Source organism: Adiantum capillus-veneris, chromosome 13 (assembly GCF_014529385.1).
Source record: "Adiantum capillus-veneris isolate H3 chromosome 13, ASM1452938v2, whole genome shotgun sequence".
NCBI lineage: Eukaryota > Viridiplantae > Streptophyta > Polypodiopsida > Polypodiales > Pteridaceae > Adiantum > Adiantum capillus-veneris.
The window spans coordinates 131,810,166-131,826,188 of record NC_140943.1 but is presented as its reverse complement, the minus strand read 5'-3'; the positions used below and the strand labels follow the sequence as shown (position 1 = coordinate 131,826,188).

General features: G+C 43.3%; 1 protein-coding gene across 8 annotated transcripts; it reads left to right on the top strand.

The window, feature by feature from the left end:
- The first annotated feature begins 3,585 nt into the window (after positions 1–3,585).
- Positions 3,586–14,247, top strand: LOC147444886 (uncharacterized). 8 transcript variants are annotated; one of them, XM_086527401.1, is made up of 5 exons: positions 3,611–3,827; positions 4,253–4,366; positions 4,470–4,505; positions 10,752–10,851; positions 14,015–14,247. In XM_086527401.1, the coding sequence occupies exons 1-5, from the start codon at positions 3,825–3,827 to the stop codon at positions 14,098–14,100; spliced, it is 339 nt and encodes a 112-aa protein (XP_086383527.1). In that variant the 5' UTR covers positions 3,611–3,824; the 3' UTR covers positions 14,101–14,247. The 8 variants fall into 8 exon arrangements, with proteins under 8 accessions (XP_086383526.1, XP_086383531.1, XP_086383527.1 ...); XM_086527399.1 differs by lacking the exon at positions 14,015–14,247 and adding an exon at positions 10,954–11,196 and having other exon boundaries at positions 3,613–3,827; XM_086527403.1 differs by lacking the exons at positions 3,611–3,827; positions 14,015–14,247 and adding exons at positions 3,834–4,076; positions 10,954–11,196.
- The last annotated feature ends 1,776 nt before the right edge of the window (positions 14,248–16,023 follow it).

Here is a 16,023-nt window from a genome sequence, read left to right as displayed (position 1 = left end):
GTATTTTGGTTGCTTTCTGGCCTCTCCGGACTCTCAAGCTCTCCCCTCACCGCTTCTCCTACTCCAACTCCTACTAAAAAACACAACTAATACCTTAGTCTACCTAATTCTACCTAAGTCGAAGGATCTAGGCCAGACACACGCGCCCTAGACTCCCTCTAAGACCTAGAGAGTCCTCCACCCTTTGATCCTATTTCAATGTAAAACGAGACTCTTGGCAAGCCAAAAATCCCTATCCTTAAGGATTAGTCTCGGTCACCTACCTAAGGTTTTCGTCCCCGACAGCGGCGCCAATGTTGGACGGATACGCCACGACGGACGTCAGCACAGCGAGAACTCACCTAACATATAATGTCAGCTAAGGACGAAGCTCGACCCGCAGGCGCGTGGAAGCAAGCATAAGGTGTCAACCTACACTCGACCGACTCCTAACTAATTCCTACAGAGGTCTCTACCAATTGTCTAAGTCACAGCCTTCAAGAGTGCATAAGAGGAAACTTCCTACAACGCTGTCTAGAGCCGAACACCCATTAAACAATCTTGAAACACCATAGAACTTGAAGGAGACCCTACTAATACCAATAGGTCGCTCTCCCTAAGGTCTATGAACCAAAACCCCAACCCAAAACACTCGGTGCAAAATCATGTAGGATGTCTGGCTGAAATTTGCAGGTCTTCGTTTCCAAAATCTAAAGTGCCTAATGTGTAGCTCTACTCAATGTGAACGCGTGGATATGCTGCAATGCAAAATCGGACAACGTATGCTCACCAAATCACCAGATGAATCTCGTAGAAGGAGCTCACAAAACCGGACCGTACGCGCGCAATGTAGGTATCGGCGCGTAGCTCTCGTCGGGGGCAACACACTGCACTTCTTCGCACTCGATTCCGACCACCGGTGCACACGTAGCATCAAGATGAAGCTCACACTCTCTCTCGTACACAGTACGCTCACTCAAAGACTTCAAAACTTCTTTTTTTAAAATGACAAAAGGTTTTTTCATTAAGGTCAAAAAGTGGTATATATACCTTACAATTCTCAAACCCTAAATTTCCAAATCAACCATCTACTCAATCTAACTATCAAAACTGGGATACAATCTGGAAACTTCTGTAAGCCCCAATATTTACAAGGTGAAAAATCAGGTTTCCTCAATAAATGAATAATTACAAAAAATGATAATTTTTCGAGTAGTCAGTTTCCGTGGGGTGTGTCCACCTTCTAACAATAGAGGTCCAACACTTGTCCAACCTACTATCCATTGTGTTTTGGAGGTCTTCGCTCAAGGTGGTTTGAAGGTCCACCACCTATCCAAGCTAGCTCTATTCAATAGTCCTATATCTATTGTTTAAAGGTCAATGTGTGAATGGAGTTTAACTACCATGTTTACTATCATAAATGGTTTGGGGCATAGGTCCATCACTTGTCCAACCTACTAACCATTGTGTTATGGAGGGTTTATCCCAAGCTGGTTTGAAGGTCCACCACTTGTCCAACCTAGCTGTATTGAATAGTCATATCTCTACTGTGATAGCATGGATGGTTTTGGGTAGAGGTCCAACACTTGTCCAATCTACTATCCATTGTTCTATGGAGGTTCTAGCCCAAGGTTGTTTGAAGGTCCACCGCATGTCCAAGATAGCTCTATTCGATAGTCCTATCACTATTGTTTGAAGGTCAATGTGTGAATGGAGTGTAGCTACTATGTTTACTACCATGGATGGTCTGCGGTAGAGGTCCACAACTTCTCCAACCTACTATCCCTTGTGTTATAAAGGTTTTAGCCCAAGGTAGTTTGAAGGTCCACCACCTGTTCAAGCTAGATCTATTTAAAGAATCTATCTCTATTGTTTCAAGATCAGTGTGTGAATGGAGTGTAGCTACTATGCTTACTACCATGGATGGTTTGTGGCATAGGTCCATCACTTGTCCAACCTACTATCCATTGTGTCATGGAAAGCTTTAGCACAAGGTGGTTTGAAGTTCCAACACCTATCCAAGATAGCTCTACTGAAACAAGCTATTTCTATTGTTTCAAAGTCAATGGGTGAATGGAGTGTACCTACTATGTTTACTACCATGGATGGTTTGAAGCAGAGGTCCACCACTTGTCCAACATACTATCCATTGTGTCATGGACGCTTTAGTCCAAGGTGATTTGAAGGCCTACCACTTGTCCAAGCTAGCTCTATTGGAACAAGCTCCCGAGGGATTCACTGTGTTTTTCCGTACGGTACCACGTGAGTGTACAAGAGGGGGGTTTTTGAATTTTGTACATAAGCGTATACAATAGGGGTAGCCCCTCATTATTTCATACTCATATCGTATACATAAGGGAGGGGGTATCAAGAGGGGGGGGGGGGGGGGGGGGGGGGGGAGGGGTATCACATACTATGTGTGTGTGTGTGTGTGTGTAATATATATATACATACATACAATGTACATATACACACCATGTTTATAGATCACATCATCCGTGGATAAGTTCGCATTCTGTGGATAAGTTCACATTTAGTTCACACTGAGCTAACATCGAGTTCACAACAAATTTGGTGTGGTGCACATACCCTCCCAAGTTCACATCTAGTTCACACCAAACTTAGTGTGGTGCACATGTTCATATTTAGTTCACACCTAGGGTAAAGGGCCCAGTCATGGGGTGGGTTTCACTCTTTAGAATTAGCTTACCGCAATTCTAGCACCAATGGATGTGGGTTTAATGGTTAAGTTAACTGACGTGGAGGCGTGCCATTCGCAGGTTTTGAGTTCAAATATGGTCCGCAACGAGGCTTAAATGGAGCCCTGATTGCACTAATTCAATTTTTACACATTTTTACCCTTGAGATCAATGAACGCCTATCGTGTTTTCTCTGCGCATCACCGCTACAGTGGGCTTTTGTTTTTCAACTTCCGTCCATGGTCCGTCATCTGTAGCGCTCTTGAGAATTGAAACTGATGCTTGCGTACTCAAGATTGACCATCCCCCGCTTAAAGGTTCTAAAACTGGAGGTTTTACCCTAGTTCAAAAAGCGATCGGATGGGCCAGACTGCCCCAACATGGGCCTTTGATCCCACCTCCCCAAAGAAGCAGGGATCGCTGAGAGTCATACATTGGAGAGCTCTCCCACCAAAAGCAGAGAAATGGCAGTCCCAGAAGGAAGCACAGGCCTCATTCGCATCGCCAAGGCCTCTTGCTCCACCCTTGCCCCTAACCAGATTCACCTCCTCCCCTGCTCCATCTCCTTCAGTGGCCCCGCCCCTGTTTCCGATTACTTCCGGCCCAGGATCACAGGTATTTCCCTATGCTCTCCCTCATTACACACAACCCCATGCACGTTTCTGATGCGTGCGGCATTGTTTTTTCGGCTTCGAACCCTTTCACTTTTATGGAAGATGTAAAGTCCTCATACTGGCCAGAACAGGCCAAAACATTGCATTTGAGCTCTGAGTTTTGTATCCATCGACTCAATTTTGAACATTACACTTTGCCTTCATCTTGCATTCAGGGCACATGCCCTGAGCATCCTTCTACAAGGCATTGTCCGTTTGTACAGAACGGTTCTGTCAGATGCACCTAGCAAGTAGCCAGTTGGTTCGTGGGCTCCTTCTCATTTGTTTGTGCTTTTGAAGCTTAGATTCAGGTGTGGTAATGACTTCAAGTTTGCCAGACCTTGCTCGCAAGTCATCTAGTCAAGCCTTCAAAGATAGTGGCAACATAGAACTATTTTTATGCACTTGCGTAAGATGGTGCCCGTGCTTCCAAAGGCTGATTTTTGAAGCTGCCAAGAAACGAAGAGGGATACTTTAGCTGCGTCGCCTACCTATGGTATCATTCTGGGGATTTTCCCAATATGTGCGTTGTTGGGGAAATTCACCAGATAGATGTATAATTGCCAAAATAGCTCCTAGACAAGTGAAAGAATTAGGCGTGAGCAGATCTTGAGGGATGGGAGCAAACCAAGACTGCAATTGTCTCTGAAGTGGCTCGCTTGAAGGGGAAAGGGGTGGTGCTGGACTTCAGCAACCTTGGGATGAGCAGAAAAATTAAGTCAAAGAATGTTTGCATATTAACCATGTAACAGTGTTCCACTTAGCTTCAAGCCTCCCTTGCAAACACAGGGCAAGAGAGCACAAAACGTGTGTGTGTGCCTGAAGAGAGAGAGAGAGAGAGAGAGAGAGAGAGAGAGAGAGAGAGAGAGAGAGAGAGAGAGAGCGAGAGAGACTTGTATGAGCATTGTGTGTGTTTTGAAGGCTGGACGAGTTAACCAGGCTTTGGCTGCTATCCATGAGCTCAAGCAACATTTTAAACAGAGCATACATTCAGAAACTGATCAGGAGTATGTTGGCATGGCAGTAGCAAGAAAGGTAATGGCTGGCTCACGGAGTTTTTAGAATGCAGCTAAGTCTTTTCACCATGTTTGTCTTGATTCTATTTACATAATGATTGTTCTAGCTATTGTCTTGTTAGAGTAAAGAAGCAGAAGTTCAGGCTCGGAGATTTAAGGTATGCTTACTAGAAGCCAGAATTCATGATCTGCAAGTAGTAGTAATGCACATCTCACTTGCATAAGATATGAGTTTGTATTATGTCAGTCAATGTGAACTGGTAAAGATTTATAAATATGTTGATGATTCCTTGATTTTTTGAAGATGATTTTGGGGCTGTGGGAGTGTGTGAAAGAGGGGGTGCTGGTCGACAGTGCAGCAGCAGCCAATGCTCAGCTCCAAGAATCTCTAGAGTTAGTCTAGAAATGGAGGTTTCTCACTTGCATTTTACATAGTCGCATCAGTTAACATGAAATGCATTGTCAAGACAAAGTTTTCCAGGTGTGGATATCATGGAGTCCTCTGAATATCAACTTGCCCAAGACAGTTTTGTAAAGCTTACATAGGTCTAAGTCTCATGTCTGCATTCTTAACACTCTGCATTCTAAGTCCCAAGCCCGCATTCTTAACTCAGCAGGTCACTCGAGTGGGTCTCGAGTCCACGTTTTGTATGCAGTTGAAGGGTGAGCCACAGTGCTCCGAACCCCCATCATTTGTATTGTAAATCCGTGTTTGCTTATCGAGTCGAGGAGAGTCAGTCCCTCACTCGCTACCTGATTATTTTTTTTGGATCCACGGGTGTTGCCGGCCACTATAGACCTGGCCCTAGTTTGCTATTGGGCTCTTGTTGAGCCTGTGTTCACCCTCTTATGCTATGTATGCACTTGGGTCCTAACATTTGGTATCAGAGCTTGTCGAGATGGCCTCATTAAAGGCTTGGTTCAATGTGGAAGTTGCGTCCTTATGCTTTGAAAGGGCGATGCACCGTTCAGTTGAACGTTATGATGGATGGAGCAAAGAAGAACCGGAATATGACTGGGATGCGGTGCAAGATGCTATGCATGCTTTGACTCAAACTCGCTCGAGGACTATGGAGATTTACCACAGGGATGTAAATTCGATGCGGTTGGGAAGTAAGAGAACAAGGAAGGAACTTGAAGGAAAGAAAGCAATGTTGGAGGACGAGCTCCGCCCGCAAGAGCAAGGGATAACCTGGCTTTTTGAGAAGGTGGCTATGATGCAGGATAAGTGGGCCACTGAGGTAGCAATTGCGAAGGAAGAGATGATCAGCAGGGGCTGGTTCGAATGTAGGTGTAAGGTGCAGCGGAATGAATGTTGTATTTTCTCAAGATTAGTGATCTTTATTGCTCAAGGTTCCTTTTAGTTCTTTAGGGAAAGAGAGAGCTTTCCGTCTTGTAGAGTGCTGTGGTCACGAACAAAGTGAGTGCATATTGTGCGTGCAAGTGAATGAGACTGAGAGGAGGAGAGAGAAGAGATACGACACCCGAGAGGTTGTAAAACCCTCCTCCGAAGGCCCCACTCTCGTCGGCGAGAGTGGTCTACTTTGATTGCACAAAGGTGTACAATGCGAATGCAATGGACTGATGCAATGGGACTATGCCGATGACGACGACGACGACTCGATGGCTGAAATCTGTAGGCTTCTAATCGCTGAGTTTGGGGACTGTTTCGGTGGCTGAAAATGACTGTTTTGGCTGCGTTTTGATGGCTGAAAATGGGGGAGCATCTGCAACCTTCTTGGGGGCTGATTTGCTACTGAGTCTAGGCTGGAAACTGGGGTTCTCCAAGGCTGAAATCTGATGATTAAAAACGCTGAGAGGGCTGATCCAAAACCGCTGAACTGTGGTAGCAAAGAAAACGCTGGTCTGTTGTGGTTACCTAGCGTTAGTGAAGGCTGATCCGTACCTGCTGGATATGTTGCAGCAAACGTTGAAGGGCTGAATTATACAAGCTGAGAATCTGCCACAAAAACGCTGAGGGCTGGTGGTGGTCTAGCATTAGTAAAATGCTAAAGCTGGGGCTGATTCTGTCGCGGGAAAACTCCGAGGATGGGGCTGATCTGCAAGGGGAACAAGCGCTAGAAGAGGGAAACTTCAAGGCGATGGTTCTGCTGGGAATCCCCGCGAAGGAGGAGGTCCAAAACGGCTGGGGGGTTTTGGGTGGTACTGTTGAGAAGTTGCCTGTTGAGCGGGAACCTCCTGCTGTCTCTTCTGCCAGAAAGTGCTAACTTGGGTTTGCTTATATATTAACTTAGCAAAATTGCCCTACCTACTTTTGTTGGAAAGTCACTTAAAAATAATAAGTGAAAATACCAATAAATAGGAAAATAGGCTAAATGCACTGGAAAATTCCCTTAATTGATGCTAATGGATTCTGATGGGAATTCCGATGATCATGCTGTGTGCAACCGGAGGATACGCATCTATGCTAATTGATTGGGCATGCACGGTCTACGAATAGACTCACAAAAGTGCCAGATCACTGCTAATCTAAACTGACTGAACTGACGGGAACCCTGCTATGGGATGTGTCACGTGACAGTAGGCCTCATATGGCCGTTGGATTCCCCCTCGACGAGGCGGATTACAAGAGGATGCGAGGCGGGTAAAGTGTACTCGATACCATACCAGGCAGCCAAGAACACGATCAAATTGTCGGGGATGCACAACAATCATGGTATATCGAGCTGAGCCGGGGGGACAAGTGAACAACTAAGATGTGTGGTGAGATATGTCTGCATGAGTGGAACAGCATGTTGGGGCAGTCTATGGATGGCTGATGGTTCCCCCTCGACAAAGCGGGTTGTCCACCGAGTGGAAGCGCAACATGAGTGCACATGAGAATAGCCAGGGTAGTAGAGACCAGATCACTACGACAGGGCGATGCAATGAAAAGGGTGGCTGAGAGACTGAGAGAAAGAGAGAATAGAGATACGACACCCGAGACGTTGTAAAACCCTCCTCCGAAGGCTCCACTCTCGTCGGCGAGAGTGGTCTACTTATTGATTGCACAAAGGTGTACAATGATGATGCATGGATTGATGCAACTAGTGACTATGTCGGTGACGACAATGATGACTTTAGGGCTGAAATCTGCCAAAACCTAGGGGCTGTTTGTGCGACTGAAAACGCAGGTTTGGCTGCGTTTTTAAGGCTGAGAATGACTACTGTCCTTGACTCCGAAAATGCTGGTTTGATGCGGCGACTGAAGGCTGAAAACGTTGCCCAATTGCAGGTCTCTGGCTGCGTTTTGTAGGCTGCTAACGCTGGCTGAAAATGCTGATATCTGCAGCCCTTTATTGCTGAAAACGCTAGTTGGCTGCAGTCCCTTGAGGGCGATCCCAAAACGCTAGGGATTGGGGGTGGATGACGATAGCAAAAATGCTAGGTTGGGGATTGCTGCTGCTGTGTTGCTTGTGGAAACGTGTCACGTGACACATCCCAACCCTATGTGTCCATGGACAAGCTACACCATAACAGGGTTTCCGTCAAGTCGAGTCAAGTTAGATTAGAAGTGATCTGGCACTTTTGTGAGTCTATTCGTAGACCGTGCATGCCCAGTCACTTAGAGTAGATGCATATCCTCTGGTTGCATAAGCATAAGCATAAGCATTTCCATCAGATTCCATCAGAGTCAGTTTGGGGATTTTTCAGATGACTTTAGCCATTTTTCCTTATATTTAACATTTTTCACTTATTTATTAAGTGACTTTTGTTGGGTACTCAGTAGGGCAATTTGGGTAAGTTAATTTATAAGCAAACCCAAGTTAGCATAAATTGGCAGATGAGCCAAGGAGCACGCAGGCTACCAAGCAACAGGTGTTCCCTCCCTCTCTCAGCAAGACCCTGTCCAAGCATCTTGGTGAGGCCCATTCCCCCGCATCACCCTCAACTTGGGATTGCCCAATCTACTGGCTGCCCTAGCGTTTTTCTCCCATGCAGAGATCGCCAGCAAGTAGTGAAGGCTAGCGTTTTTCATCTTGGTCACATCAGCGTTTTTGACCTCCACTAACGCCACACACACCTCAGCCAAATCAGCGTTTTCATCAAGCAACTTGCAGTAGATCACCATAGCCGGGTAAGGGGTTATTAAGCACTTGAAAACCTGCAATTTTCAGCAAGAAACTCTCTGCTGTCCCAGCGTTTTTCAGCAAGGAAATTCCATCCAAAAACGCAGCCAAAGAGCTGATGACAGCAGCGTTTTCTATCACCTTTTCGACCCCGACAAAAACAGTCATTTTCAGCCATTAAAACAGCGAGAAAGTCATTTTCAGCCACCAAGAAAGTCACAGATTTCAGCCAAAGTCGCTGTCGTCCTCACCGTCGTCGTCATCGGCATAGTCCCATTGCATCAATCCATTGCATTCGCATTGTACGCTTTCGTGCAATCAAGTAGACCACTCTCGCCGACGAGAGTGGGGCCTTCGGAGGAGGGTTTTACAACCTCTCGATGTCGTATCTCTTCTCTCTCCTTCTCTCAATCTCATTCACTTGCACGCAATCCACTCACTTTGTTTGTGACCACATCACTCTACAAACAAAAAGCTCTCTCTTTCCCTAAGAACTAAAAGGAACCTTGAGCAGTAAAGATCACTAATCTTGAGAAAATACAACATTTATTCCGCTGCAACTTACAAAACGCCAGGCTACAAGAGAGGATGGCACCACAAAAACGCTGGGTTGAATGGGGAGGGGCTCGCCAAGGAATGCTTGGAGAGGGTCTTGCTGAGAGAGGGGGAGTACCTGCTGCCTGGGGGTCTGCTGTGCTCCTTGCTCATCTGCCCAAGAGTGCTAACTTGGGTTTGCTTATATATTTTCTTACCCAATTTGCCCTACCTACTTTTGTTGGGAAGTCACTTAAATTAATAAGTGAAAAATGTCAAAAATAAGAAAAATAGGATAAAGTCACTGGAAAAATCCCCAAATTGACTCTGATGGAAATGCTTATGCTTATGCGGTGTGCAACCAAAGGATATGCATCTACACTAAGTGATTGGGCATGCACGGTCTATGAATAGACTCACAAAAGTGCCAGATCACTTCTAATCTAGACTGGCTGGACTTGACGGAAACCCTGTTATGGTGTAGTTTGTCCATGGACACATAGGGTTGGATGTGTCACGTGACATTAGCCGATGCTGGCTAAGATGAAATTACTAGACACCGGGCAGCGAGGCAACAGATGAACGATGTTCGTATAGCGACCAACAAGGCAGTGGGGCGAAGAGTCGCTCTATAATGTGGGGATTGCAATCGAGCGACTTCAGTTGGCTGATTGCTTGGACTGAGTTTATGAGGTGGATACCTCCTCGTCACAGAAGTTGTGAATGCACAAACAGGTGCAAAAGACAGCCAAATCAATGCCAAGTTTTGGGAGGTGGTATGCATGTATAGAGCTCGGCATTGATCCCATAGGGTCATACATCGGTGATGCTAACGTGTAGCTAGAGAGTGAATGTGTACTACAATGAGGCAAGCTGCGGGCGCTACGTGCCTCACGCTGTGCTCATGGATCTGGAGTTAGGTACTATGGTCAGTGTTCGAACGGGTCCCTATGGACAGATCTTCCGTCCAGATAACTTCGTCTTTGGCCAGTCTAGAGCTGGCAACAACAACTGGGCCAAGGGTCACTACACCGAAGGCGCAGAGCTCATTGATTATGTTCTATCGTTCTTTATTCTATTTTATTATGTGAAATGCTGTTTTGTCATGCCTTCTTTGCTATTTCTCCGATGTTACAGTTCCATTTATGTCTGTTATAATGATTCTGTTGTCAGTTTTGTTTATATTTGACAGTGTAGCTAGCATGTGCAATCGCCTTGTTTGAAAACAATGTTCAGATCTGTCCTCAGTGAAGGTTTGAAAACAATATTCAGATCTGTCCTCAGTGAAGGTTGTCAGATTTCTTTAAGTGAAATTTTCACCGTTGTTGTTCTAACTTCTCTAGCTTCCTAGTATCCCCTCTCACTTGGTAGACATTGGCTTTAGATCTACGCTCACCACTCCTAGCCAGTGTTGGATTCCAAATTTGTTTCAAGTTAGCAAGGCTTTGCCACAAACTCTTTCTTCAATTAATGTTGATTTGTAAGCTGTATACTGTTTCTATGCTTGAGATGTTTGTCTATACACTATGATGCAAGCTTCTGTAGTGGCAGTGTCTTCAACATTGTGTCATTAATCCTACTTAACTGGTTGATGGTGTCTTGTATACCTGGAACGGTGGTTTTTTCTTTCTGCTATAGCTACATCTTATAAAAAAGCTAGCTTTTCTCTACTGATCAATTAAATCTGTTATTGCTTGCTTTGAGGCCTTTGTTTTGTAGTTTTGAGCTCTGCCTCCCGCAGCAAGTTCGCGTTCTCAACGGCTTCCTTGAGCCTCATCTTATTAAGCTTCCTCTTTTCAGACTTCTTCGGCAAGGATGATGACGATGCGAGGAGTTCTTCGTGCTGACGCTCACAATGGGAGGCCAACACCTTGCAAGCGAAGCGATTGCCAGACGCAGAGTGAGTTCTCAGTTCACTTTAGTGGTGACTTATTTTTGCCTCAATGCCCTTAGGCTTTAGCTATGGCGTCCGATTCTTCACCTGCTAATTAGTGACACTTAGTCTTGATGTCCCAACCTGCTGGAGCTGGCGTCCGAGTCCCGACTTCTTCCACTGCAACCATCAACACTGTTGACTCCCTGAGTCTCTCGTTGCCTATCCGATGCACTAAATCGGCTTTTAGATCATAGTTTGAAGCATCTATCGGTAGTTACACTAAATCTTGTCACATTTTTTCAAGGCAAGTTCGAAATCTAGCCTAGATTTTACAAGTTAGTGATACTCACAATTTTGGGTGGTATGAAAGATGTTTGTCCGACATGGCATGTGGACTTGTGAAATGTTGATTAAGGGATGCGCACTTCGTTTAGGAAACTCTGTTTAGACATTTCATTTTGATGTTTTGATTTATGTATTTTATGTACACGGCAGCCATATGACATGGACATGCCATGTTGTTGATTGTGTAGTATGACATACTAACAGTTGGAATATAGTTTGATTTTGAGGGTTCTTAAGTTAATTTGGTAGGTTACTTTTATGTTTTCATTTTGAGTTTGTTTTGTACATGATCGCCTATCGATGTGGACATGGCCTTTTGGTAATCATGTGATTAGACTTTGTAATTTGAGGTTTCCTATGTACTATGATATGCAGGTCATACCATCACTTTGAAGTTAGATTACTTCGACTCTATTGAAAATGTGTTTGATTTTAATGTGTAATATAATCCTTAAATCCCACGTGGGAGCCCAAGATGAGGTGGACAATTTTTTTGCAAAAAGAAATTATGTGATGAAAATCCCATGTGGGAGCCCAAAAAAAGGGTGTACTGGTTTTTTTTTGAGAAATAGGTCTTTGTACAAAGGAGATTTTGGCAAAATTTTTAAGATTTATATTTTATGTACAAACTCAAAATTAAATACAGATGGTGCTTTTTTAAAAATTTCACTTTGTTTAAGCATAGACGTGCATTCATATCACATATAATTGTTTTTGTTCAAAAAGATTAATCTTTTTTGAATTGATGAGTGAAGTTTTTCATGGTTTAAGAGTATGCATTATTTGTCATTTAAAGAACAATCCATTTCATATGTGTGCCTTAAATCCCATGTGGGAAGCCTAGTAAGTAGGTGGCTATTATCATATGGTTTGAGATTGAGATTTGTATCAGTTTACAAGGTAAATGTTAATCGTTTTTTGACAAATTACATTGAAACGATTGGTTAATTTTAATTTAGTATTCATTATATTTGTTGCTTTTCATGGTTTGTTTTCTTAACATCTATTGCAAATGAAAACACATGACACTGTACACTTGCTGTTCATTTGTAGTTCATCGTATATTTTTACAACAACATGTGCTTCTGAATTGTTATGTTACTAGTATACATAAAATAGTGGGTCATTACATTCCGTACAAAATCCGTATGAGGGGGGATGGCTCATTGCGAGAACGTCCGTATCTTGTTCGTATGTAGGGGGGTAGGTTAGCATGTAAGATACCGTACAGAGGAGGGTTTCTCTAATATTGATGCACGCAGGTGACATCCCCCCATTAGTAATAGTGAATCCCAAGGTGGAGTGTAAATGGAGTATACATAAAATAGTCAATGTGTAAATGGAGTGTAGCTACTATGTCTATTAGCATGGAAGGTTTGGAGCAGAGGTCCAACAAATCTGCAACCTACTATCCATTGTGTTATGGAGTATTTTACCCAAGGTGGTTTATTGAAGGTCCACCACATGTCCAAGCTAGATATATTGAACGAAGCTATCTCTATTGTTTCAAGGTCAGTGAAAGAATGGAGTGGAGCTACTATGTTTACTACCATGGATGGTTTGGAGTAGAGGTTCACCACTTGTCCAACCTACTAAACATTGTGTTATGGAGGTTTTAGCTCAAGGTGGTTTAATGGTCCCCCACTTGTCTATTGAAAGAAGCTATCTCTATTGTTTCAAGGTCAATGTGTAAATGGAGCTGAGCTACTATGTTTACTACCATGGATGGTTTGGGATAGAGGTCCACCACTTGCCCAACCTACTAATCATTGTGTTATGGAGGTTTTAGCCCATGGTGATTTGAAGGTCCACCACCTATCCAAGCTATCTCTATTGAATAGTCATATCTCTATTGTTGGAAGGTCAAAGTTTGAATGAAGTGTAGCTACTATGTTTATTACCATGGATGGTTTGGGATACAGGTCCACCACTTGTCCAACCTGCTAACCATTCCTGTTTAAGCTAGATCTTTCGAAAAGTCCTATCTCTATTGTTTGATAGTCAATGTGTGAATGGAGTGTAGCTACTATGTTTACTACCATGGATGGTTTGGGGTAGAGGTCCAACACTTGTCAAACCTACCAACCATTGTGTTATGGATGTTTTAGCCCAAGGTGGTTTGAAGGTCCACCACATGTCCAAGCTAGCTCTATTGAATAGTCCTATTTCTATTGTTTGAAGTTCAATGTGTGAATGGAGTGTAGCTACTATCTTTACTACTAGGGATGGTCTGTGTAGAGGTCCACCACTTGTCCAACCTACTAATCATTGTGTTATGGAGGTTTTAATCCAAGGTGGTTTTAAGGTACACCACATGTCCAAGTTAGCTCTATTGAAAGAAGCTATCTCTATTGTTTCAAGGTCAATAGCTGAATGGGGTGGAGCTACTACGTTTACTACCATGGATGGTTTGGGGAAATGACTACTTGGACAGTAGGAAGTAGATTCATGCACTAGATCACCTTGGACATTGAGCTTTAAAATTAGGTCCACCACTTGTCCAAGCTATGCCACTTAAATAGGGAGGGGGTTCTTGAGCGAATATGTATCACTTCTCAAATGTTGCTTCCATTGAAATAATTAATGCTTACTTGGTCATTGATATGCAAGTTCTATAGTCATTTGGTGATGACATTAGAACTAGGTCCACCACTTGTCCAATCTATGTTGTAATATAGTAAGTGGGTCACCATTTATCGACTTTGATTGGGGCTCCTCAATTGAAAGTCGTCGGACTATTAACATTCATAACTCATGTATTTAATAACGAAAACTATAAAATTTTTCTCAAAGACAAGTACCTATGAGTATGAACTTGACAATGTATTTTTTTCACTTGCAGGATGGACTTCGAATCTGGGGAGAAAGTACGTTTGTTTCTTGATAATGAAATTGTTGATATTGGTTGTGTGTGTAGAACAGATCTAGATTCCACATGTGGCGGTACAAAGATAGGGCAAGGAAATGTATCTATACTAGTGAAGGAATGTATAAAGGATGTGGCACTCCCTTTTCCTACAATGGATACTACATCTCTCCAAAGTTCATTATGGAGTGCCATTCATTGGCCCAAGCTTCTTTTGCAGTCCTCCATGATAGATGACAACCCAATCGACACAAATGACACCTACAGTGGTGATGAACAAGGGGATCAACTTGATCCTCTACTTGCAGATGCAATACCTATAACAAGCTCAGAGTTTTAAACATTGATACAAGAATCTTGGAGAAATCAAAGGGTACTTTTAAAGGATGACACAATGATGCAGATTGTACATGAAGGGACCATCTTATATGTATTTCCAAGCGATTATGTTAACTTCCATGTAATTGGTGATGGTTTTGTGGGTGTGGATATTGAAAGAGAGAATGAAATTAGTGAGAACATGCCTAATGTGGCTAGCATCACTTTGGTAAAGTGGCCCATCAAGCAGACAACCATGTTGGACGGGATCGCATTACAATTCTTTTTTCTTATTAATGAGATGTATTCTAGATGTGCAAATCTAATGTATCCAATGCTGATAATGCTAGAATATATGGTGATGGGAATACCATTGCTACATTGTTAAGGAAGTGGTGCTACACATTTATCAACAGATCTTGAATCACTTGTCCAAGCTACTAACCATTGTGTAATGGAGGTTTTAGCCCAAGGTTGTTTGAAGGTCCACCACCTGTCCAAGCTAGCTCCATTGAATAGTCCTATCTCTAGTCTAATCACGTGGATGGTTTGGGGTAGAGGTCCACCGATTGTCCAACCTACTAACCATTGTGTTATGGAGGTTTTAGTCCATGGTGGTTTGAAGGTCCATCACCTGTTCAAGCTAGCTCTAATGAATAGTTCTATCTCTATTGTTTGAAGGTCAAAGTATGAATGGAATATAGCTACTATGTTTACTATCATGGATGGTTTGGGGTAGAGGTCCACCACTTGTCCAACCTGCTATCCATTGTGCTATGGAGGTTTTAGCCTTAGGTGGTTTGAAGGTCCACCACCTGTCCAAGCAAGCTCTATTGAAAATTCCTATCTCTATTGTTTGAAGGTCAATGTGTGAATGGAGTGTAGCTACTTGGTTTACTACCATGGATGGTTTGGTGTAGAGGTCCACTACTTGCGAACCTACTAACCATTGTGTTGTGGAGGTTTTAGCCCAAGGTGGTTTGAAGGTCCATCACTTGTCCAAGCTAGCTGTATTGAATAGTCCTATCTCTATTGTGATAGCATGGATGGTTTTAGTAGAGGTCCAACACTTGTCCAACCTACTATCCATTGTGTTATGGAGGTTTTAGCCCAAGGTGGTTTGAAGGTCCACCACCTGTCCAGGTTAGCTCTATTCAATAGTCCTATCTCTATTGTTTGAAGGTCAATGTCTGAATGGAGTATAGCTACTATGTTTACTACCATGGATGGTCTGGGGCAGAGGTCCACCACTTGTCTAACCTACTATCCCTTGTGTTATAAAGGTTTTAGCCCAAGGTGTTTTGAAGGTCCACCACCAGTCCAAGCTAGCTCTATTTTAAGAAGGTATCTGTATTTTTTGAAGGTCAATGTGTGAATGGAGTGTAACTACCATATTTACCCCCATGGACGGTTTGGGGTAGAGGTCCACCACTTGTTCATTGTGTTTTGTTTTAAGGTCCACCACTTGTCCAAGCTAGCTCGTTTTAAATGGAACTTCCTGAATTTAAATAATCCCATCTAAATTTGACTTAAGATGTCCAAATTTAAATAATCCTGCCTAAATTCAAATCTAGCCACTCAAATTTAAATAATCCCACCTAAAGCAGCTTCACCATCTCACTTAAATTCAAATTTTCCCATCTAGACAAGTCACGTTATTAAACTGT